Source organism: Amblyomma mixtum, chromosome 8 (assembly GCF_055824585.1).
Source record: "Amblyomma mixtum isolate Tamu chromosome 8, ASM5582458v1, whole genome shotgun sequence".
Lineage (NCBI taxonomy): Eukaryota > Metazoa > Arthropoda > Arachnida > Ixodida > Ixodidae > Amblyomma > Amblyomma mixtum.
In genome coordinates this window covers 88,733,906-88,758,131 of record NC_143019.1, presented here as the reverse complement: position 1 = coordinate 88,758,131, position 24,226 = coordinate 88,733,906, and the positions used below count along the sequence as shown (strand labels likewise).

Genomic DNA, 24,226 nt, shown 5'->3' with positions numbered 1-24,226 from the left:
ACTAAGGCTATGAGAGACGCCGTAGTAGAGGGCTCCGGAAATTTCGACCACCTGGGGTTCTTTAACGTGCACTGACATCGCACAGTGCACGGACCTCTAGAATTTCTCCTCCAAAGAAATTCAACCACCACGGCCGGGATCGAACCCGCGTCTTTCGGGTCAGCAGCCGAGCACCATAACCACTGAGCCACCGCGGCGGGTTTTTATGCGTATGAGATGTTACAATTTTTTCGCTCTTTCCTTACTAAATTTTCCAGCACAAAACTTCTCTGCAGTATCGGAGAAAGAGCACTGGTGGAAATCTTGTTAGCATAACCCTGCTGAAAAAATTTGTATGATGCAATAAACTCATACAGTTTATCATACAAATATCATAGACTTATCATACAAATCATTGAAAATTATCAGACAAATGTCATACATTTCTGTAAAATCATACAATCAACATAGAGATGTCATAGAATATCATACAAATTGTATGATATATATCATTCAAATTATCGGATATTCTTTGATGAAGCCTCTATGAGGTTATTGCATCATATAACTTTTTTTTCAGCATAGAAGGCTGCGCAAGTTTGTTTACTTTTTAAAGAAAATTCTCAAATTAAATTTCTGAAGATACCGCACTATGCCTAAGGTACAGTGCCTCCTTGATCGCGAATAGGTAAATGGTATTTTAGGTGGAGATACGCTTAAATTTGAGCGAAGAGATCGCTTACATTTGAAGCGTACGATGTCTCATGCATGGGTTTTTGGTATCTCATGCTTGAGCGCTATTAATGCTGGGCGATTTTAAAGAAGACGAGCGCAGTTAATTCCAGCGAGACGAGGGCACATTCTTGAACAGAACAATATAATTGAGCAATAAAATCGATAAAATAAATATACAGGAATAAACAAAGCTGCAATGTAGCACCGAAAGGCTGCACACTGTTTCCTGGTTACCCACGACATCAGCCGTAGAAAACGCAAATTGGCATCGACCTTACTTGTTTCAACGCTTTCTCAAGCAGCCTAATTTGCCTGACCAGTGAGAACGATACTAATAACGAGAATGCATCGACAAAATCCGTAGAAAGGGGATTCGATTGCACTGCCGTATTTCGGCACAGATCAATCGTACCTTTTAGGAGAAATGTAAATTACACGTTCAACTTCGCCATGAGATCACACCCTACGCAGCGCGGAAGTTCATGCAGTATCAAGTCACCAAGCAGACAAGGCCGTTCTGTGCAGATATTAAACGAGCGCCAGCTCACCGTTGATGGCGGTAGTGCTTCATGCAACGATATAAAGAGAAGTTCGATTACGCCGTCCGTAAAACAGCCGTACAGAAATCTAGATGAGCAGCGATAGCTTTCCTGTTTCATGTTGCCGCCGACAAGTAAATTACTTGGAAGACGCCGAGAAATGCTGCGTAGCTCTACCTTTCTGAGCCGTATTTGCGTGTGTGTTTTCTTTCCTTGGTGCACGACTTTCCCTGCCGCGCCATTCCTCCATGAGCATATTTGTCAGTTGGCTGCTAGATGCAGGAACAAACGGCTTAACTTATATTAGCGTCTGGCTTTGCCATTATCTTATGCGCGCACCAATATGTTGGCGCTTATAGGTGAGGAAAAAGGCAGGGCATACTACCGTTGCAAAAGTATCGAAAGAACTACTAAGAATGAACTTTAATGCTGCCATTACCTTAAACGAGAAATATAGCAAGAATACTTACAGACTGGTAGTTATTTCACCTGCGACACGGCGAAGCACTTTCACGTGTCGATCGATTTGTTGACTGTCGTACCGAAACACTTTTTTTTCTCCTGACCGACCACTTGAAGGAGAGGAATGGCCGCTGAGGGAAGCCTGGAAGAATAAGTAAACGCTTCTGAGACTATATGACAGCACGATAAACAAAAGCGGCAATAATGAACGATGGTGTACTCTTGTTCACTTGTGTTTCTAAAATACTCGAAGTATTATGAATCACTCCGCCTGGAAGATAAAACAGTGAACAAACGAACGGTCTCAAAGAGGCCTACTTGTAATCCCATGTCAAGAAAAGAGACAAAACTTTCCAGCCGACGATGGAAGCAGCGCAGCATTGTGCTGTCATTTGGGAAGTTTGCCATTATTTTCACCTCATATCGTTGAAGCAGTCGAACCTTCCTGGATCTCCCGCCCTTTGCGCCTCACAATGGGTAAAGTTCTTGCCATATCCATAAACAATTGAAAGAGGATAATTCATATGACTCGTTGGCGCTCGAGAGAACACTTTTTGAGACTAAACAATGGCTGAGCAGAAGGTCAAGCGACCAAACGGCTCGTAGAAAAGCGCGTGATAGCTGCACTAAAGAGATATAAACAAAAAAGCACCATAAAATAAACGAACACTTGTGTTGTTCTCCGACGCCAGAGGCAGAAAACGCATTCCTGGCATATTTGAAAACGTGCTTGCTGCAATAAATCGCGAAGCATTGGCGTCACCCGATAAATAGCTCTATTTTTCCGTTTCCCGAGAGAGATTGCTGCGATACGTTGTCGCATTCAATTACGACCTGTATGCGGTATACTTTAAACATGAATACACCTATATGGGAGTACAAAATGGTGTGAGCAGTCCTCTATCGCGCACCCTTTCATAGTAGGGAGTGCGCTAGAAGGCGGATTACTCCCTTTCTGCTCATTCCTGTTTAGCGTGTACGTAGTCTCTTCCCGTCGTCCGATATTGAACCACAATCAGTTACAGAAAGCGAGAAGCGCGATTGTACTTGGGTAAATTGAGCAAATCAACAAGAAAAATTAAGCTAGGTTAAGCTCCGCTGAACTCACCAGAACGAGAGTTGTCATAGGTAGTGTAACTGTGGTACAGCTAGGATCTTTGTAGTATAGCTAGGCTGCTTGGCTTTTATGCAACTTGGTAATTTGGTAATGATACATGTAGGTTGCTGGGGTGACCCGACCGGTGATGCGCTCGGCGCAACAGCAGGAAGGTGACTAACTGCTTACTTGACAAGCGAGGTTCCTGTCTCACATGGCACACACACGCAATATTTCGACTTTCCTCCGTAGGTCAAGCACATAGCCGAATCCCTCAGTTCGGTTTCGGTGATCGTAAGTGTATCGACTTCTTGCCACAAAATTGATGTTACGCTATTACTGAAGTGCCGCATATAGCGCGCGCCGTCGACAAATTTAGGGTGCCTTTAAGTACAGTAGTTCGTGGTTGTGGTGCGCAGCGTAAGTGGCGTTTCTTCTAGGGGGCGCAGTTTATATGCGTCCGAGAGCATATAAGCATGCACCTAATTAGGCAGAGCATTTTTATGGTGTAGGAAAGGGCAAAATGTTCCTGATTACTACGCTGTCAGCTAGCTCTGCAACACTTCGTTTTTGCGGCCTACCGGCCCAGTTTAAGAAGAAAGAAAAAATATTTTTGTGGGGAACGTGGCCTCCCGCGGCCAAGTCTCGTTGTTTTCAGGTATAGTGTACACGTACGCTAATAATTACACAATATTGTTACGAAGACGACGAAGCTGGCAGTGGCGCGGGACAGAGCGCTCGCGCTAGGCCAGCAGCCATTAAAATCATCTCTTGTACATGGTTCACCACGTCTCATTCTTCGTCTGGCCGCCACGAAACATTTCGTGAGAGGTGCTGGGGTCCATTCATCGCCATCCTGGTCCCGGAGCTTCGGTGTCCTTCTTAAACTTCTTAATCCCATCCGCCCACCTAACTTTCCGCCGCCCCCTGCTACGCTCTCCTTCTCTTGGAATCCACTCCGTCACCCTTAAGGACCAGCGGTTATCTTTCCTTAGCATTACATGCAGTGCCCAAGCCCATTCTACTTCTTTATTTCACCTAGGATGTCATTAACGAACGTTTGCTCCCTCATCCACTCTGCCCTCTTCCGGTCTTTTAATGTTACACCTATCATTTTGATTTCCATAGGTCTCTGCATTGTCCTTAGCTTAGTCTCAACCTTTGAAGGGCGACCACGCTCAACAGCGACAACCAACAAATATTTCCAGCCTCTTAGAGCTAAATAGCTTCTCAAGCTCGACTACTCCAGTAATGTACAGGTGCGTTGGCTGCAGCCGGTAATTCATACACACCTGAGCTATAGCCCACCGTACAAGGTCAAAAGCATACATTTAAGCAAGGCATGCGATTTTTTTTGCGGTTCTGATGGTTAGCTGTATATTGCGACTTTGATAAATTTGCAAATATAATTTTCCGTGTTGCTGAAAGCTGCCCATTGTATTCGCTGACATAACTGTCGTAAGGAATCAGTGCCCTTAAAACATATCTACACATCTTCGTCTTTTAAACGATTCCCACAGGGAACTTGTTTAGGGGCGTAACGCTTGGGTACAAACATTAAGCCTTAATGTGCTGTTACGTGTATAAACGTGGTTGTTGATGCGGATCGCTGGCGTTTCCTTAGGCTGGTGGGCAAACAGTCCTTTAGCGCTTAACTATATTCCTCAGCCCATTGTGTAACTGGTGTACAGTTAACTGTACCACAGGCAGGAGGCGCAGCACGTGCGCCTCCTGCATACTCATTACCCGGAACGGGGAAGAACAAATACCACTGGGGTATCTGTTACAGCCGGCGTCTTCGCGTCGGCGGACGCGGTTGTTGCAACGCGCGTCCATTCTTTCAGTCTTTCTTCTCACATCTTTTCTCCTCAGTCTGCACGTGGCAGTGATTGCGGTTCAGCTCGTGCCAGTGGCCAGGCCCGTGCACTTTCCTTCTCATGCTGTCTTCAGGCGCAACAACAACAACCCATTGCCCGGGAGTACAGAAGCTGAAGGCCGCTTTATTAGGCTACGCATATGAAACATAGGCCCTAGCACTAAGCGAGAGCCAATTTTTCTCAAATGAAGCCAAATATACATCCATGTAAGAAAAACTTGAAAGCGAACGACTTGAATATTACCACCCGTAAGGAGTGTCAGAATTTTATTTGACACAGCTTGTAATAATAGCATTCAATTATTTCTACAGAGAAGGAACCCGAAAAGAAACATTGTTCGTCTGTGCGGTAGATAACGGTCCCCAAAAAACGAGAACAAAAAGCGAACGAACGACCGAAGAATGCAGCAATACCAAAGTTTTCACGAAAAAAAAAATACCACCCCTTGATTCCGAAAATCTCCACCTCGACGCCATGCCACTCCCATGTATTTTAATGTGCATTTCATCGAAACTGAATTCGTTTCAAGTCACTCAGAAGAAGACATTCAAAAATACCTTATGTATTCTGAAATCAAGGCTATATTACCGAATTTTCAGTAAAAAGCTGTAACCTCACAAACTGCTGCTCACCATCACATGCACCAAGTCAGGGGTCGTGAGCGCAGGGATTTCCTGAGCATCCTAAACCCGTCTAGTAGGGGTGCTTGCAAATATGAGCGGTAGCTTTAGAGACTGGCGAGTGCCGAAAGAGCAGCAAATCGCGCACGACAGAGCGTGCTTAGGCGAGATGAAAATTAGGCGAGCTAGCACTCCGGTTTTCGATTCAGTTCAGGTCTGAGGCTCGCTTTTCAAGATCAAGAAGACTCCAGACAAACATCTTCAAAATCAGTCAGTGGGTGGTCTTAATGGTAGCGTGCTATAGCTGAAAGGACCACCTAAACTACGCATTAAGGGTACGATGGAATAGAGTTATTGGGTTAATGCCAATATAGGTGAATTTGGCCCTTCTTTACATTCATAGATTGGCGGCAGTCCTCATACTACTCCAGGTACAGTGGCACAGCGGTTAAACGTTGCGCCAGGGAATTACGATGAGAGGTACTGCCACCGGTGAGTGTTGAGAGAGCCATGTTGCTTTCCCGAGTTACCTCTCCAGATCAATCAATAATTGAATTGTCACCTGCCACGATGGGCTGTTTTCTCACAGTATTGTGACGAAGACGACGAAGCTGGCAGTGGCGCGGGACGGTGCGCTCGCGCTAGGCCAGCGGCCATTAAAATCTTCTCTTATCCATCGTTCACCACGCCTCATTCTTCGGCTGGCCGCCACGTTACATTTGGCGTGAGGTGCTGGGGTTCCTTCATCGCTATCCTGGGCGTCGGTTCTGGCAGCCTTGACGCCATAGGAAGCATAAGAGGGTTCTCACGCAGCTTCCACCCTCTCCGTTCGATGATGTTCTACGTCACACCTGCGGTAACTCAGGACGTTCTACGTCCGCCGCTTATGAACGTGGGCGGCGCTGATGAACACTCTCAAGGTTAGGTTACTTGTAAACATAAATACCCCCGAAAGCAGAAGGTTTGACAGCCGTCGCCGTAGCTCAGAGGTACAGCACCGGACGCGTAATTCGGAGGTCGTGGGTTCGGATCCCACCGGCGGCACGTGGTTGTTTTTTCTTCCGCTTTTCTAATCAATTAGCTTTAAGCGATAACATATTCGTAATATTCTAAAATTCATCAACACCACAAAATAAATAAATAAAAAAAATTCCCCTGTGCCCCTTGGTTTCTGTGGCTGTTGGCTTCTGTCATATTTATAACGAGCCCCTCATTTCCCTTCCCTTGTTTGCTTAATTGCTTAGCGAGGGCCTCGGTTCTGGCAGCCTTGATGCCATAGGAAGCATAAGAGGGTTCTCACGCAGCTTCCACCCTCTCCGTTCGATGACGTTCTACGTCACACCTGCGGTAACTCAGGACGTTCTACGTCCGCCGCTTATGAACGTGGGCGGCGCTGATGAACACTCTCAAGGTTAGGTTACTTGTAAACATTAATACCCCCGAAAGCAGAAGGTTTGACAGCCGTCGCCGTAGATCAGAGGTAGAGCACCGGACGCGTAATTCGGAGGTCGTGGGTTCGGATCCCACCGGCGGCACGTGGTTGTTTTTTCTTCTGCTTTTCTAATCAATTAGCTTTAAGCGATAACATATTCAGTAATATTCTAAAATTCATCAACAAAACAAAATAAATAAATAAAATAAAAAACAATTCCCCTGTGCCCCTTGGTTTCTGTGGCTGTTGGCTTCTGTCATATTTATAACGAGCCCCCATGGCTAGTCTGTATGTCGGCAGTCGGTCACACAGACACTCGGTTTGTCACACCTCTGGCCCCACGTTGGGCGCCAAGAATATGGGGGTTATTCTTGTGATAACGCTCAAAGGGCTAGAAGCAGTTGTCGCTCTCTAGCACCAGCGTGCCAGCCCTAGCAGTCAGAGCTGTGACCCCCAACCCGCGGTGCGGTGAGTCGCAACCACGGCGGGTCCGGGCCAGAGGGGACAAACACGAGTATGCTACTCGGAGGAGCGTTTATTGCTCCCGAGCAATACAGTGCAGCAGCAACAATACAACCGCCGTAACGAGGGAGAGTGTTCCGCTCGCGTACGGGGGTGAAAAGCACAAAGGAAAGAACGCACGCAAAATGTGGGGGAAGAAGGTTCCGCTCACCTCGCGTGGCTCCTCGCTCACGGCCCGCGGCGGTCAAGTCACACATGGTGGCCGGGCGATAAGGGCAGCGGTCTCCGTGGCAGATCTCTGATCCGTGCGTGTGCACGGCTCCCGCCAGAAGACAAGCGAGCCTCGGAAGAAACGCGTCTCCTCCCTGGCTGTGGAGAGGAGGTCTCTCCGTTGTAAGAGGGGAAAGAGGGAAAGTCTCCGCGGCGGCGTCGCGGCGGGGAGCGAAAGGAAGCGGAGGTGGCGAGAGTGCCCTCCCTCGCAAAACCTCCCGAACGGCGCGCGCATAGCATCGCTTGATAATTACGCGGGGCCGTTACAATGAGGCAGGGGATTCAGGTGTATCCGCAAATCCCCCCTCCTTAAAATTGCCCTACGGCCGAGAAGTGACCGCGTTCACACAAATGGGTGTACCGAGTGGGGCCGGCGAAACGCCGTTTAACTTTAAAACCAATAAAGAAAAGATTCAGCTCCCAGCCAGCAGTGCCGTCGTCGAAGGCCTTGGACGCCAGGGCAGGAAGGCAGTGTAGACGACCGTCATGGACGACCGTGGAGCCCAGGGTTGAAGGGGGTCGATGACCGCAGGTCCCGTGAGTCGGCCAGGGCAGCTTTGCCGGGACGCGCGGGCGGCAGGCAGGCTCAGGGCAATTACGCACCGTGTCGTCCGGTTGCACAGCTTACGGCAGGCCTCCACTCAGCTGGTTGAACCGCTCGCTTTCGGCTCGCCCTTTTTTCCTCTCGGTGGGGGTGGCAATGGCACGCCGACCCATTTTCCCTCTGCCGCGGAGGACTTGCGAGGCGGGCCCAGCGGGGCACCAAGCTTCTCTCGTGGGCGAAGCCGCTGCCGCGGGGACACGGGGAACTCGAAGGCGGCTTCTCTGCTGCAGTTTTCGCCATGGTAGACATAGGGCCTCTTTTCTCCGAATTGTCGCTCGCTCGTCCCGCGGCCGACCGGAAGCTGTTTTTCGGCATGGTTGCTCGATGGTGACAGCCGGCTCTTGGTTTTGGAATGCGGCCGCCCTCCAAACGGCCTGGCTCTCGGTGTTCGAAGCAACGGTCGTTGCGGCGTCCGCTGGCTCTCCTCCGGGCACGCTGTGATGGCTGGCCTGCGGCTGCAAAGCTGTCTTTCCCCCTTTTTTTTCTAGCTACTTTAACGATTTACACACACACCTTTTTTTTTTAGCTAGTCTATCCCCGCTCGGTCATTTCCGAAGATAAAGCGTGTGCTTGCTTCGGAAGGCACGGTGCGAAATATGGAAGGGGTGTTCCCTCCATATTAAGCAGGAGAAATTACTCCCTGTGCGTTGGTCAGAGTTGGTTCTGCCGTGGGCGCAAGTTGTAACGAGGCGCCGGGCTCTGTTGTCGAGCCTTGCGTCTCGGTGCGGCTGCCTGCTGGCGGGGGAGGGTGTTCTCCACAGGCCACTCGTTCCCTCTGTCAAAGTAGGGTTTGAGATCACAGACATGCACTGGCCCGCCGGTCGGTCTTAGCGTCAAGTCCGCCAGCCTGTAGACGAGAGAGGAAAGTTTCTCCCGAACTATATATGGTCCCGTCCATTTCGGCGCCAGAGAAGCAGAAAACCGCTTACTGGCATCGCTCAGAACGTGACTGCGCCTCAACACCAGGTCACCCGGTTTGTAGTGAACTTCCCGGTGAGAGCGGTCATACTGCGCTTTCTGCTGGGCCCGAGCAGTGCTCAGATTCCGGCGTGCTTTGTCCAAAGCCTCCGTCATCCTCGCGCGCAGCCCGGTCGCATAGTCGGCGCGTGCCGACCAAGCAATCGGGTTGTCGCTGCGAACCTGTAGAGTAAGTTCTAACGGGTTTGGCAGCTCCCTGCCAAGGTTGAGAGCGGCAGGTGTGTACACAGTCGAGCGGTTCACGGTCGGCCTGAGAGCAAACCCAATCTCGGGGAGACAGGTGTCCCAGTCGATGTGCGTCTCCACAAATGCAACGAGCATGTGCTTGATGTTGCGGTTCACGCGTTCCGTGGGATTCGCCTGGGCGTGGTACGTGGTTGTTCTCCTGTGCTTAACGCCAAGGGCCACACAGGAGTCCACGAAAAGTTTGGCAGTGAAGTACGATGCATTGTCCGTTATCAACTGCCCGGGGTAGCCGAATCATGTGAACACCTCGATCAGCTTCTCCATGATTATGCGTGCCGTCACCTTTCGAAGTGGGAACAGTTCCACCCATTTGCTGAAATGGTCTGTGACAACGAGCAGATATTGGTTTCCACTCGGAGTCCTGGGGTAAGGTCCCATGACGTCACAAGCCGCAATTTGCCAAGGAACCTGGCTATTGATCGGCTACATGAGCCCAGGTGGGCCTCCACCACGTGGCTTGACCCTTTGGCACACGTCGCACGAGCGGGTGTAGCGTATCGCATCCCGCTTCATGCCAGGCCAGGTAGCGAGGCGGCACAACTTGAAGTAAGTCTTAGGGCCACTCGCATGCCCAGCGATGCACGTGTCATGAAAGTAGCGTAAAAGTGCTCCTCTCAACGTGCGTGGAATCACCACCTTGAAGGACTCGTGTGTATCCTTCTCGGAGGGGATATATCTCAGCAGGATGCCATCGGAGTCGAGCAGATAGGAATCCATCGCGCTCACAGCATTACCAGCTGTGTTCGAGCGCCCCGCACGGACAACAATACCAGTTGCCTCCATGTGCGCCGCGGCCGCGCCGCCCGGCTCCCTGAGCCCGTCGAACACTTTTCGACAAAATGGATCCTCCCGCTGTGCCTCCAACAGCTCCTTTCTGCTGAAAACGCTCACCACTGAACTGATGCCTTCAAAGTGGTTTACGCTTTCGCCCTGGGAAGGCGGGGTGTCCCTTCCCTCGGGGCGTTGTGTGAGCTGCGCGGCAGTCGCGCTGCTCTGGCTGTCGGGCGCGGCGGAGTGGGCAGTGTTGTTACTTCCCATGCCGTCAACGGGCGCGCGCGAGAGTGCGTCCGCCACCACGTTGTTCTTGCCCCTCCTGTAGCGCACGGTAAAGTCGTAACGCTGGAGGAGTAGCGCCCATCGCGCTAGGCGTCCGGACGGCTCGCCTAGGCGTCTCAGCCAAGTGAGTGCCGTGACCAGGATGTTGCTGCTGAGAAGTCGTATTGGACAACCACAGCAGGGACTGGATGTGAATCCCGCTCGCCGCCATGGCTAGTCTGTATGTCGGCAGTCGGTCACACAGACCCTCGGTTTGTCACACCTCTGGCCCCACGTTGGGCGCCAAGAATATGGGGGTTATTCTTGTGATAACGCTCAAAGGGCTAGAAGCAGTTGTCGCTCTCTAGCACCAGCGTGGCAGCCCTAGCAGTCAGAGCTGTGACCCCCAACCCGCGGTGCGGTGAGTCGCAACCACGGCGGGTTCGGGCCAGAGGGGACAAACACGAGTATGCTACTCGGAGGAGCGTTTATTGCTCCCGAGCAATACAGTGCAGCAGCAACAATACAACCGCCGTAACGAGGGAGAGTGTTCCGCTCGCGTACGGGGGTGAAAAGCACAAAGGAAAGAACGCACGCAAAATGTGGGCGAAGAAGGTTCCGCTCACCTCGCGTGGCTCCTCGCTCACGGCCCGCGGCGGTCAAGTCACACACGGTGGCCGGGCGATAAGGGCAGCGGTCTCCGTGGCAGATCTCTGATCCGTGCGTGTGCACGGCTCCCGCCAGAAGACAAGCGAGCCTCGGAAGAAACGCGTCTCCTCCCTGGCTGTGGAGAGGAGGTCTCTCCGTTGTAAGAGGGGAAAGAGGGAAAGTCACCGCGGCGGCGTCGCGGCGGGGAGCGAAAGGAAGCGGGGGTGGCGAGAGTGCCCTCCCTTGCAAAACCTCCCGAACGGCGCGCGCATAGCATCGCGTGATAATTACGCGCGGCCGTTACAATGAGGCAGGGGATTCATGTGTATCCCCACAATATATAAGATGCGAAATTGCGTGTGTGAATATGGACTATTGTCGAGTATCTACGAAATCCTGCCTGATCATTTGGTTGATCCTGGCTTGACGTTGTACTGGCTCTATTAGCGACTTACCTTAGTGAACGCCTTATAGGTAATGCACAGTAAGCTGAATGGTCTAATTTTTCAACTCCTTGACGTCTCCTTTCTTGTAGATTAAGATAATATTAGCGTTAGATTAAGCTTCTGGTAGCCTCTAGGGCATAAGGCATCGCTTGAACAGAGTGGCTAGTTTTTCTAGCACAATGTACCCTCAGTAATTAAAGAGGTGTGCTGTTATCTGATCCCCAAGAACTGGTTTCCCCCTTTCCATTGCTCGTAAGCATTTCTTTACCTTCTCTTTTATTACTGGCCGGTTGTTCCATTGCTGGGAGTTTCATTAAAGGGTCGGCTAAATTTGTGTAGGACTCTTCGAATATTTTAACTAGTTTATCAGTATTGCAAAAAACACTTCCCTCTGTCTCTTAAGGCATGCATTTAATTTGAGATATAAGTTTCCTGTTCAACAATTTTAAGCTACCTCAGTTCCTTACAGTGTGCTCGAACCTCTCCACAATACACTTTCTTATGTGTGATTGATGATAATGGCAACTGTGCGGTTCTATTTTGTCGGCGGGGTTTTTTAATCAGATCGCTCGTCTCCTGAGAGAGATTGCCGGTATTCTGTCCAACCATTCTACCGCCTACATCTACTGCGCAGTCCGTAATGATAGCTGTGAGATTAGCGTTCATTGCTTTAACATTACGGTCCTAGTCCGCATTTGAAGCTGAATACCTGTTTCGCAGCGAGATCCGGAATTTCTCTGCTTCCCCTCTTACCGCTAACTCGTTAATGGGCTTCCGCTTCGTTAGTTTTTTCCGTTCCCTCTTTAGGTCTAGGCTAAATCGAGTCCTTGCCATCCTGTGGTGGCTACAACGCACATTTCACAGGACCCCTGCACAAACATAAACTGGCAATCGCAGCAGCGGCAGCAAGTGATGCTGTAATGTGAATAAACAAGACTTTAAAGCCACAGCGTTAAGACCCTCATGCCTAAGAAAATTCGGCGTCGTCTTCAGCTTCTTCGGGCGTTAGCGAAAAATCCGTGAAAAATGCCGCCTGTGAATTGTTCACGGTACGTGACCTTGTGACGTGATCACAACGTGCCCACCGAATTGTAAGGAAACTGCCCACTGTGGCATGTAGCCGTTAAATTCAGGAATGGTCTATGTAGGTTTCTCGGGAAGAGGGCTTCTAGTGACCTACGAATGTGAATTACAGAAGGATAAATTTCGCATTATGGGCGTTATTGCATTAAAGCTATCGAGCCAAACAAGTAAGGCGGAGCTTAATTGCCCCCTCCTGATTTTTGTGATTGCTTTTGAGAATATTAAAAATCTCTATGTGAGGTTTTACAGCAATAAAAAAAACCAGCCTTGAGCATTTGTACTTTGTTATTGTTCCCAAAATACGTGACTTAAAGCCGCAGTTGGCACACCTCTTTCTCGAATTCGTTATTCTAGCTTAACCACTTCGCACAGTGCCAGAAGTTATAACTCAATAACTATATCGGGCTACTGATGCATTACTCAATTTAAGACATAACGCCTTCTTACAAAATACAAGATGCAGAGTTGTTTCATTTTCCTTCTTTTCATCTCCCGCGAATAGCATGGCATCCTGTTAGGACGTTCGCCGTCACTAGGAGTGTGCTCAACACACGGAGGAAGTTAAATGACCTAGTGATCATACTTGGCAAAGGAAGGAAAGGTGGCAATGGAAAAGCATTAATATTATAGGCAGCCACCTGAAGTCACGCACCAGTGGGTTAAACAAACATCAAAGCGCACTGACAGAAGTTATAAAAATGTATTGTATTGTCTGTACTTTTAGTTGTACACAGGGAGATTTGTTGACGTGATTATTGTGGTCAAACTGTCTAAAAAAGCACGTTGTAATCTTGTATTTGTACATAGCGACACTGATACGTACAGCTGATTGCATTAAGTACATTTTTGTTGCTGGTACAACACATGTAAAAAGAAAGCGATATCCCACTTTTCTCCGCGGCGACAAAAAAAAAATTGCTGATGACAAAGCACTCAGTCATAATCAAGAAATTAAAAGTTAGTTATGAGGAAAGTATACACCCTCTGGCAGCGTCACTTTTGCTGGATGCCTCAACCGCTGCATGAAGGAAGGAATGAATGATAGAACGAAAGAGTGGAGAGAAAGGCCCGCCGTAGTGGAGGGCCTCAGAATAATTTCGATCACATGGGAATCGTCAACGTGCATTATCGCCTCGCACAAAGAGGAGCGTTCCATTCTTTCTTCATTGAAACGCAGCTGCTGCGGCCGGGATTCAGTATCACGTCCTTGGGCTCACCGGGAACAAGCGGAACCAGTTCAGAACCCCTGAGGCTGCACTGGTGCTATTTGGCAGCGACCATCTTTGTAGGTGGTTAGTTTTGTTCGATGTGCGCGGTTCTTATCAATACAAAGTGTTTCCCATACTGAATTGAATAGTGGACTTACCAATATGATCGAGCTAAAGCACAATTAACTGATCAGCATTGCTGACTAACGATAATTTATACGTTACTTTAAACCTAGCAACGTTTGCTGATGACTGTCTGCATTGAACTCGTAGCGAAAATAAGGCTATGACCTTTCGTTTTTCTGACACAGAGGTAATTCTCCAAAGGCCTATGGCACCAAATATTTGTTTCCGCCAAGCTTTAGTTCGCGCAGAACCTAAACTGAGCTCATTAGGCGCGACGGAACTTCCGTAAAAACACAACACTAACTCGTGACGTCACGTTTTGCAGGGTCTACAACGCTCCTATGGAGCTGCCTGCCTTCCAGCAAGAAAAATATAACCATCGCCAGAGATATCATTGCAATTTGAGGCAACGATTTTATATAGGATAATTAAAATTGGTTTTTAAAGATTTCTTAAAGGTACGAAATGCGATGTATGACAAATCCACCTGTGCATTTAAGTCATGCCGTCAGGGGGATAAAAAGGGAGACTATAATGGCCACCGTCAAGCACCGAAATAACCAAAATAAACGAAAATTTTAATGACTGCAGCAAGCGGGCATCTTTACATTGGAAACTATGAGGCATTCGTATTCCTACACAAATAAATTTCGTAGAATTCTCTTTACACGCCTGTGTTCCAAGGTATTCGCCTACAAATTTCCAGCTCGATTAGCGTGATTGGGCATGCCACGCGATGATGTTCGGCGGCAAACTACTCTCGGCTTGACGAAGCCTTGTCACTTTTTGTTATCAAATTGGAAGAAATTTCCAACGAAACAGCTAGGTTCCAGTAGGGAGGAGTTTCGCGTAGACTGCGAGTGCGAAATTACGTCAAATGAGTGGAAACTTTCGGGGCGAATATTAAATACGCACTAACTAGAAGTATTCCGACCAAATGAAGCACTCGTTAATAATACGCATTCGAAGCATTTCCGAGGTCATACTGTAGGTACGTTACATCACCGTGATAATTTATTTCGGCAGATTTACACTGTGGTCATTGTCAAAGCAGATGTTAGAAGAAACGCAGGAAGATAAGGCTAGAAAGTCACAGTGGATTTCATAAATACGACTAACTAAACAGGAAAACAATCGATGAGGTTTATAAATGCAAGCAGAGCTGAGGAATGCAATGAGGTAAACATAATAATATGAACTTCGAGTGATTAAATTGCTAATTTGCGGTAAGAATTTTCGCCTCTATACCAGTTGACGTTAAAAAGTGTTAAGTACGAAACAAGAATTCGGCCGTTTTCTTGGGCAATCCAACCTGTCCTCTCTACCAGAAGCGGCACCTATCCTGAGGGTTCATGAAGTCGCCAGCTCGGCAGGAGAATGCCTGGGCAAACTCGGGCATGTGCATCAGCGGAACTATGCAGCGTGAGCGTCCGTGCCAGTATCGTCCTTCGAATCCTCTGCGGTTTCCTTTGTCAGCGGAGCACCACTTCAGACAGTGTGCCACGAAGAAGGCCTGCTCTGCGCTGAGTCTGACGTCTGGCAGCACCGTCTCACGCTCGATGTCCGGAAGCCTCCGGTACGCGTCGTACGCCAGGCGGATCCCGGTAAAATCAGCGAAGCCTTCTGAGTCCGTAGTTTCAGATAACGCCCTGGCCCGTGACTCCGCTTCCACCTGAAACAGAGAATGATATCGTGTAAGAGATATCGGCGAGCACAGCCGAGCGCTCGGCTCTTTCGTACGCTTTCTTTCAATGAAAGGGACACTAGAAGCTTGTTTGACCACAGCCTCATTAAAGCATGCCATTGAAGAGATGCTGAACGAGAAGAAGTGAACCGATATGCACACGGCTTACGCTTATTGCACAGGTGGGGTCGGGGAGCTTTTGATCGCCATTTTCCCAGCAATGTAAGCTGCACGAGTAAGGCTCCTCCCAATGTTGTGGAACTAGCCCCAGCCTGCGCCAGAGGCCGCTACCCTTACTTTAGACACCTCATGTGATGCCACTCCTGTCTATCTGCCATCCCAGCTTACTCTGGGAACTTCCTGACCTTGACGGCCTCTCTGTTATCTAACCGAACATCAGTTAGGTATTCATCGCATTACATTTACTGCCCACGTCCATTTGCTCTTGTTTTTAAACTAAGGCATTTGTAACGAAATACTTTCCTAACTCAACCTCTTCTATGCGCCTCCCATAATCCTACCTGCTTCAATTTTCATCCCCGACCTCAAGTATCTTCCGTCAGTTTAATTTCAAGCGTTTTCGTGAACCTCATAGTTTATCTTTGTCGTTCGGTCGCTGTATACTGCGGTCCAGGCTTGGACTTTGCAGAGAGTAGCGGAAAATGTGGTACGGCATGGACGGGCTGAGGCAGAGTAGGATGGATCGCACAGAGTATTCTCGCCGCGAGGCCAAGCCGCACGCAAGGCTCCGTGGCTACACGGCCGAAACAAGCAGTATTTAGAACCTCATTCGAATATTACACAGCGATATACGAAGGAAAGTATTTACTTGAGGGATGGTGATACCATGATATATTAGTGGTAGGGCTTCCGGAAGACCTTCACCCCGCACTGCTTACCATTTGGCTCTTTTCTTTCGTGTAATAATAGTAAGAGATATATCCCGTCTATAAAGCGATCTCCCTGCAGGCTAGTTGGTTATTTCGAGGAACGTTAAGAATACACAAATATTTTGACTTGATTTGTTTGGGTTTAACGCTCCAAGGAGACACAGGCTATAAGGAACGCCGTAGGGAAGGGCTCCAGAAATTTCGACTACCTGGGATTCTTTCACGTGCACTGACATCTCACAGTACACGGTTCTCTAGAATTTCGCCTCCATCGAAATTAAGCCGCCGCGGCCGGGATCGAACCCGCGTCTTTCGGGCCAGCCGCCGAGCCCCGTAACCACTGAGCCACCGCGGCGGGTGAATGCACAGTTACTACGAGGACAATAACGTACTATCAGCAAGAAATGAAACGCGAACAAGACAACTGAGCCAAATACAGCAAAATAAAAAGCTCTTAGCCACGGGAAGCTCGATACAAGCTCAGGTTATTTGAATGTCGAAAGCGCACACAGTCTTTTTGAGAAATGTTAATCAATCTCGCTTGTAGTTCCTCTTTAGGAGCTAATATGATGGTGTTTTTGTGTTGCCACCTCAGTTTTCTTGTTCGCATTTCATTCGTTGCTGATAGTGCAAAACGAACGCAATGCCTCGAGCGCAGATTTCTCTAACAGCTATCTCAACTAAATGAAAAAAAAAGACGGACTGTGTATGATTCTCTTTGCACATAAGGCCTTCAAATATCATAAGCAGTTAACTGAATTGAACTGAACTGAGGCCCTTAAAAATTCAGAGCTTTCGGAATCATTCAGGAAAAAATATGAAGCTTTGAATACAAGGCAGAACATATAGCTAATAATCAAGCATGCTGTTAATACTGTTCCTCGGAGAAAGCGATTTCCGCTGAACCTGGCGAAAGCTATGATGCAACCACACTGCTCACGATGAAGGTAGCCGCCATCAGTATATAAAAGGCTCGCTAAAAGCAAAGAGGCTAAGAAACTACTCGAAATTCGAAAGTCGCCTAGAAAAGTACTAGCATACAATTGCACGCGGAAGAAAAAAAACTGATGTTCCATTTTGCCGAGCACGTTTTAATAGTAACAAACTATAATCGCTCCGGGCATTATTGTTGTTCAGCTGAGGTTTTAAATGTTTCAAATAAGTGTTACTTTCGACGCAAAGGAAGCGTCTCTAAGCATGGTTATTATTCTGAGCGGTGTTCAATAATTACGCCTGACGACAAGCTCGGCGAAAAATATTAAGACACTTTATCTGTCAAAAATAGAACACAATGCGCCATAATATTTTCGCTCTTTACAGAGAGGTTTTCGAACATCGCTATAGCTACGGTATTAAAAGGGGTTCGAGGGGCACTTGCTGAAAGCAAGTTTGTAATTCGTCTTGAGAAAAAATTTGTCAACATCAATGAAAATATGCATTACTCAATCCTTGGTTGTATCTTTAAAGCACAGAAAAATTCGCAAAAACTGGTTCATTTATGAGTCTGTGACCTTCCTTCATTCTTCCTGCTACAAGTCTATACCGACAAGTCTATACTAGGTGAAATGCAGTCGCAGCAGTGTGCATGTTAGGATTACAAGTTAATCTCATGCAGAAGCGAAATAAAGGAAGCTTGTTTAGAGAAAGCAATCAACTTATAAGCACGCTCTGCTTTCCTGCATAACTGTTAAATATTGTTCGTGCCTGTGTTATTTGATGGTTTCGGCTGTTTATCTGGTGTGATTACGTTTCCTGTATAAATGTGGTTTTCCCGTAGTAAACTTTAGTTGAAGTCCCGCGTCTTGTCCTGTGCTTTCCTTTCTTGTCCTGCGTCGTTTTAGCGCGGTTGCAATATGCACTCCATTGTTAAATATTCACAGGCAGTTGTGCATAGGAGCTGAGTCGACGGGAGACTCGCATGATTCGTTGAGATCAACCGCTCAGATGCAAGCTGCTAAATACGGCCTCGAGAAAGATGCCAACTGAGCGCTAAATGTACAGGGTGCGTGCAAACGTTACCAGCCCGCATTAGATTTCTCAGAGCTGCGAATAGGCACTAAGACGTAGAGCCGAGTGAAAAGCACTGCTCTGTAATATTTTCAACTTGTTAGAAAAATGGCTACCTTGAGAGCAGATATGACGCGAAAAACTAATTTAAGTAGCGCTTTCCTTTTGGATTCTGTTCCATTGTTTAAGACTAGACACTATTATGGTCACACTTTCCTGCACTATGTCGTATAGTATATACCGCATCAATGTAAGTATAATGTTTTCTCTTCCTTCTCCGTGCCGGTTGAATATTGATATAATAACTCAATAAAAGGTTTTATTCTGCTGTTTGGTATGAAAGATATCGTTATTGTCAGCCCGGAGGCTGACAATAATGATATCCTTCATTAGGCGAAATACAATGGCATATTTAAGAATGTTTACTCTTGTTAGTTCGTTCTTCAGTTTAGCGCCGTCGTCGGCGCCCGAAGCGCCACCTTCCGCCAAATAAGTCTCGGTTTGCAGGTGGCAAGGTTGAGAAAGGTCGCCCCTTCCACTTTTCGGAGAGCTCAGAGAAAGTGGGAGAGGACTGGTATGCGAGAGGTGGTAGAAGGGAGGAAGCGAAATTTCATATCTACTTTTAGGTAAAAGGAGGGACAGAGAGGCGGGAAAGAGGGTAGGAGGTTGCGTGTGGCCTTGAGCCTTGGGCGTCCGCCTCGCGTACGGAAGGTGGTTGGTTTGCAACGCACAGCCCGACAAGGATGGGTACGAGCATCATCTGGCCCGGCGCCTGGTTCCACTCTGATGTCACACCACAGCAAACACTCAAAAATTCGCTCTACGCAATCGCAACCTTCCTCTGAGTTTTGGCTACTTGCGAAATTCCCCTGGCAATATATGTGCTTATCATATTTCATGAGAAAAAATAGGAGCCCTAGCGATGGAGGGAAGGCGTTGAAAGTTTTCGCTGGAGCTTCGCTGGAATGGACCAGCTACAATGAGAGGACAATGTCTTACCGGTCAGTCCTCGACATAGAAAACCTTTTAGAAAAAAGTCCGAATATTGTCTTTTCCCAGATTTCTGCAGATATCGAAGCTTATTTTCTACCACTTTTCATCTTCGCTTTGCGTACTGGGGTCACGGCAGCATAATAATATCATCGCCTTTAAATGCCCCCTTGGGGTATCAACGTGCGGTACATGATTCTCTTGGCTCCATTATTTCATTACCACGATAGAATGAGAGTTGGGAGAGAAGCTAATACACTGTGCCATAATATGGACGCTCTGCTGCCATCTGTCTGCGACGTGGCCTATTTCACTCTGATTTCTTATGTGAATGGAGCCTTGGCTTCGTAAGATGAAAGTCACATCGTAAGGTGGGCACTTTCACGAGTCTTGTGCAAAGAGCACAATTAAACTACCGGTGGGGTGCATGGGAGAGGAGACCATATTTGCGAAGTGTTCCGAGCGTGCGCGGGCGAAAAAAAAATTCTCAGCTGCTAGTAGCTCCAATCCGAAGGGGCTGCGCCTTACAGACCTCACTCTATCATGTGAGGAGATCTAAGAGCCGAAGAAACTGCACAGGGAAGCCAAGGTGACCAGCAGGATGTTTTAGTTCATCAGCCGTCATTTTTAAATATTAGTTTTTTTTTGCTTTGGTAAAGAAGACAATTGCGATTGTAGCAAGAGGACGTGGGGAACAAGACGATGAATCACATGCACGCTGGTCTGATCGTGGTTCTATTGCTAGCCATCCTACAGCCGCTGCATCCTGTCCGTTATAGTACCTCCACTAAACAATACCGATGGGCAATGGTGCGCTCATGTATAAGAATTTACGTCTGATTTACATCGAATTAATTGCAGCAGTGCACAAATGGCATCACTACTGCTGGCCCCTGTCTCCATGGCCACTGAGCACTGCAGTGGTTTCGAGGCGAGCTCATCGCAAATTAATGGAACCTGTCACTAAAGTCACAGGGATCATGCTAGGCCACTTTTTTGCTCTATACTACAGAGTTTCCTTCCCAAGACGGGATGCAAGCCTACAAAGCTCCTCGTTAAGCATGCCATTGCATCGTTTCGATCCGTCATTAGGAACTTGTGAGACACATTTATGAAGGCAACTGGAAGAAAGGGCGCGTTCGTGCCGCGACAGGCATGACATTAATTCGAACTGGCTACGAAGCAGGGACACCGTCCAATACAGAATGATGAAATGTTATGAAAACCAAATAATCATAAAGAAATACGTCCGCAGTTAATCCAGGTGCGGCGCGTTTGAAAAAAAAAACCGCTAATTCTGTTGATCTTCCTCCGCCTAATGGTGGGGTGGGATTCTTCAAGAAGATCTTGCACGCGTCGAAGAATGGTGTAGTACCTGGCTCATGTCCCTAAATAGCAGTAAAACGTCACTTACTTCTTTCCATCGCCGGCGCAACCACCGTGAAAATACTTATACAATTCTCAAGAATCCTATTTCGTCCGTTGACTCATACAAGTATCTTGGTATCCATTTAAGTAAATATTTAACCTGGTCGCATCATATTCACCACGTCACCAATTCAGCTCATCAAGTTCAAGGGTATTTGCGCCGTAACCTATCCTTAGCTCCCCCTCCCATTAAGCTTCTTGCTTACATAACTTTCATACGTCCTAAACTTGATCACGCATGTGCTGCATATGATCCCCACTATACTAACCTAATCACCACGCTCGAAGCAGTCGAAAACCGCGCCGCCAGATTCATTTGCTCAGACTACTCTCATTATACTAGCGTTAGAGCACTAAAATCTCAGCTTAATCTCCCAACACTGGCCTGTCGGCGTAAAATCACCCGTCTTTCGCTGTATCATAAATTTTATCACTCTTCCGATCTTGAAACTGCCCCGATAACACGCGCTCATCGCTTTTCTCGTAATAGTCACCCTAACGCCGTCTACCCTGAACGGGCCCGCACCGAAACATATAAAAAGTCATTTTTTCTTCGAACAGCCAACGACTGGAATGACCTTCCATCCGAAGTGGCGACCATCATCAATCCTGTTCCATTTAAAACCGCCATTGAAGACCATCTGTGTTAACTCTTTCGTTTGCCCACCCCTCATGTAATGTCCCCTGTGGACCCTTGAGGAAACAATAAATAAATAAATAAAATGTGACTCCGTCACTTCTTATGCCGAAGAATCCTTTGCGAGTCTAGTTGTGAGCAGAATGAACGAAGCCTGTTTACTTATACGGCGTAGAACATTTTACGAAATCTCTTACCTTTGCATAAGAAGCGCGCATGCAAAGGACCTTCGCTGCGTATAGCTTCATGGTAGGCGTGCTTCCGAGGTCGACCTTTCGGAACTGGGAGTCATATAAGATGGCATCCACGTCGTATGCATGCATGAATTCGTGGCCGATAATCTGCAAGCAGCGTTTGCAGAATGTGTTGCCGCAGCTAGTGCAAGAATACGCTACACGCAGCAATTCTGGACAAAAGCATTTTTCAACGAGGAACCGCTTCTGAACACAATTTTTTCACATAATGTAAGATTTCGCTATAACAACCAATATTTGCGCAGGTCACACAACGGCAGTCTCGAATGTTCCTTATCTATTAACGAATTTGCTATTCTCAAAAGCGTTCCCCATTGGCAGTCTGAAGTTTTCGATGCGATCGTTGGAAACACTTTAAAATAAAGATTTCGCTACATATCACAAGCATGGACAATTACCTTCAATATTAACCTCAATATAGTATCCTAGAATTTCCCAATTTTCAATTTTTTTCTCTGAGAAAGTTGCACTTACACGAAATTTATCCAAGTTTCAGTAAAAACCGATACTAATCGCGTTTGTGTTTAGCGCCGGAAACATAGAGCTGTGTCCGTCAGTCTTGAATGCGCAATTACCAGCCGTAGCCGATGGAGTATACCACCACTCCTTTCCACAATTTTGAGCACTGCAGCAACACCAGTTAACATAAACATAGAAAATGTGCATAAAAGTAATAAGAAAGGCATTCATCAAGCAAAATTTAAGGTATAGACCGCTGCCGCATTACACAAAACGGGAATATATATAATGTAAATGTTTTGTTACCAACGTTATTATTTAAATATATCTGAAACGCAGTTGAACGATTTGTTGTGCAACATATACGTAGTTTAGTTTTAACGTAAAATTACCGTTATCTCAGAAGGCGAAGTTGTTTCAGCAATCACATGAAATGACGTTGTTATAAAGGTTGGTGCCACCGGGGATTTACTGGCTAGGCGGCTGCGATATCAGTGATAGCTGGCAGGTCACGCTTCATGAAGTGTTCCGCAGTTTTCTGTTGAAGGATCTGAAGTTTATTTTTTTTAACTAGCACAATCGCACATGCTGCTAATATTATAGGACTGAGCTTTCTATGTGTGTAACTGTTGCGAAACATGTTCTATGGAATGATGAATGTTCTGATTAGACAAAAGGCTCTCAGCTGCGTTCATGGCACAGTGAGCAGCTTCGTAAATATTAAGGTCTCGTTGGTGAAATTGCTAGAGTATCATAATTTTGTTCTGGGTGCAGGAATGCTCTAGCAGATCAACACGTAAAATTGCAATTACGCCCAAAAAAACCACGGGAACATTTCTAATTTTAAGTAACCTGTAATAGTGGTGATTACTGGAACTCGTTGTAAAAAACTGCGCGTAGATACGGCATAGATGTGATATTTTCAGCCCAGCATAAGCTGTCCGCACCATCTGTTGCCGTTTAGCGAAAACACATCAGCTGCATCAAACATCCCATGGAGACTGTAGTTTACACCATTCTGACAATCTTACTAAAGCGCGTTCCTGTACTGGGATGATACAAACCGTCTCGTTGTCTTTTGAACTGCACAATGTGGACTGGACTGCTAGATGACTTAACTGCGAGAGGTTGTAATCAAATTTAGGTGAAAACGAAGTCGCTTTATATTGTTTTCATCTTTTCCCCATGATTGTAATTGAATTTTATAGCTTGCAAATAGTGAGGCGTTGTTGTGACACATGGTGAATAATCAATAAATAATAAAAGAATTCGACGAAGCGCATTCGCCCGACACATTCGTCACACGCCCTACCATGAATCATAAGATGAAATCACCTGTCTTCAAGGACATCGACTAACCTGCCAAATAGAGGTTAATTTATTATCATGTTCTAATAACAAAGAGGTTTCTTTCACTGAACAAAGATTTATTTCTCTTAATATACAGCATTCATAACCTACAAAAGGGTAATAAATAAAATACCGGCACCTATCTCAGTGGCTGCGTTCAAAACCAAACAGACCTTACTGAAGTGCTTTTTTTAGACTAATGTCTAAGGCTTGACCACACCGCCGTCCACTTGATGTAAGCTATCAAGAAATTCATACCTGAGTGTCATCTTCAAAGAATGAAGTTTGCATCTAAAGGCGAGAAGAAAATTCCCAGTTTTGAGATGCGAATTTCAGCAATGATTACCTTTTTTGTCGCCGAATGGATATCTAGAGAGCCACAGAAATCAAATTAGGCGAATTCTACTATAAAAAGAAACGTAGAGGGAGCGGTTGTGTGTCCTCTAAGTAGTAGCTGATGTTTTGTTGTTGCTCACGCTATCATTTCATTACTGTGCGCTGGGGCGGGAATAAGCCAAAGTGTATGGCGACTCTGAGATTGTTGCTTTTATAAAGGAACCTGAACCTGTAGACAGCGCTCACCATCGTCTCTTGGTCTTTATATCCCGTTGTAGAATCTCAAGTATGAACGGGCTTGCAAGTTCTTTTAGGTCCCAGGGCTTAACTCATAACACTGCTTGG

At 47.0% G+C, this 24,226-nt stretch overlaps 2 protein-coding genes across 3 annotated transcripts in view; one reads left to right on the top strand and one right to left on the bottom strand.

Annotated features, from left to right (window-relative positions):
- LOC149333416 (uncharacterized) overlaps window positions 1-24,226 on the top strand; it is a 185,846-nt gene that overhangs the window by 18,745 nt on the left and 142,875 nt on the right. The gene's annotated exons all lie outside the window — the stretch shown is intronic.
- The window catches only part of LOC149333418 (uncharacterized), a 50,402-nt gene continuing 41,343 nt past the window's right edge, over window positions 15,168-24,226 (bottom strand). Inside the window, exons 10-11 of the mRNA XM_089555802.1 lie at window positions 21,680-21,823; window positions 15,168-15,518 (exon numbers count right to left, since the gene is read on the bottom strand). Of these exons, the coding sequence (XP_089411928.1) occupies window positions 15,168-15,518; window positions 21,680-21,823 (495 nt within the window). The remainder of the gene's footprint in view (window positions 15,519-21,679; window positions 21,824-24,226) is intronic.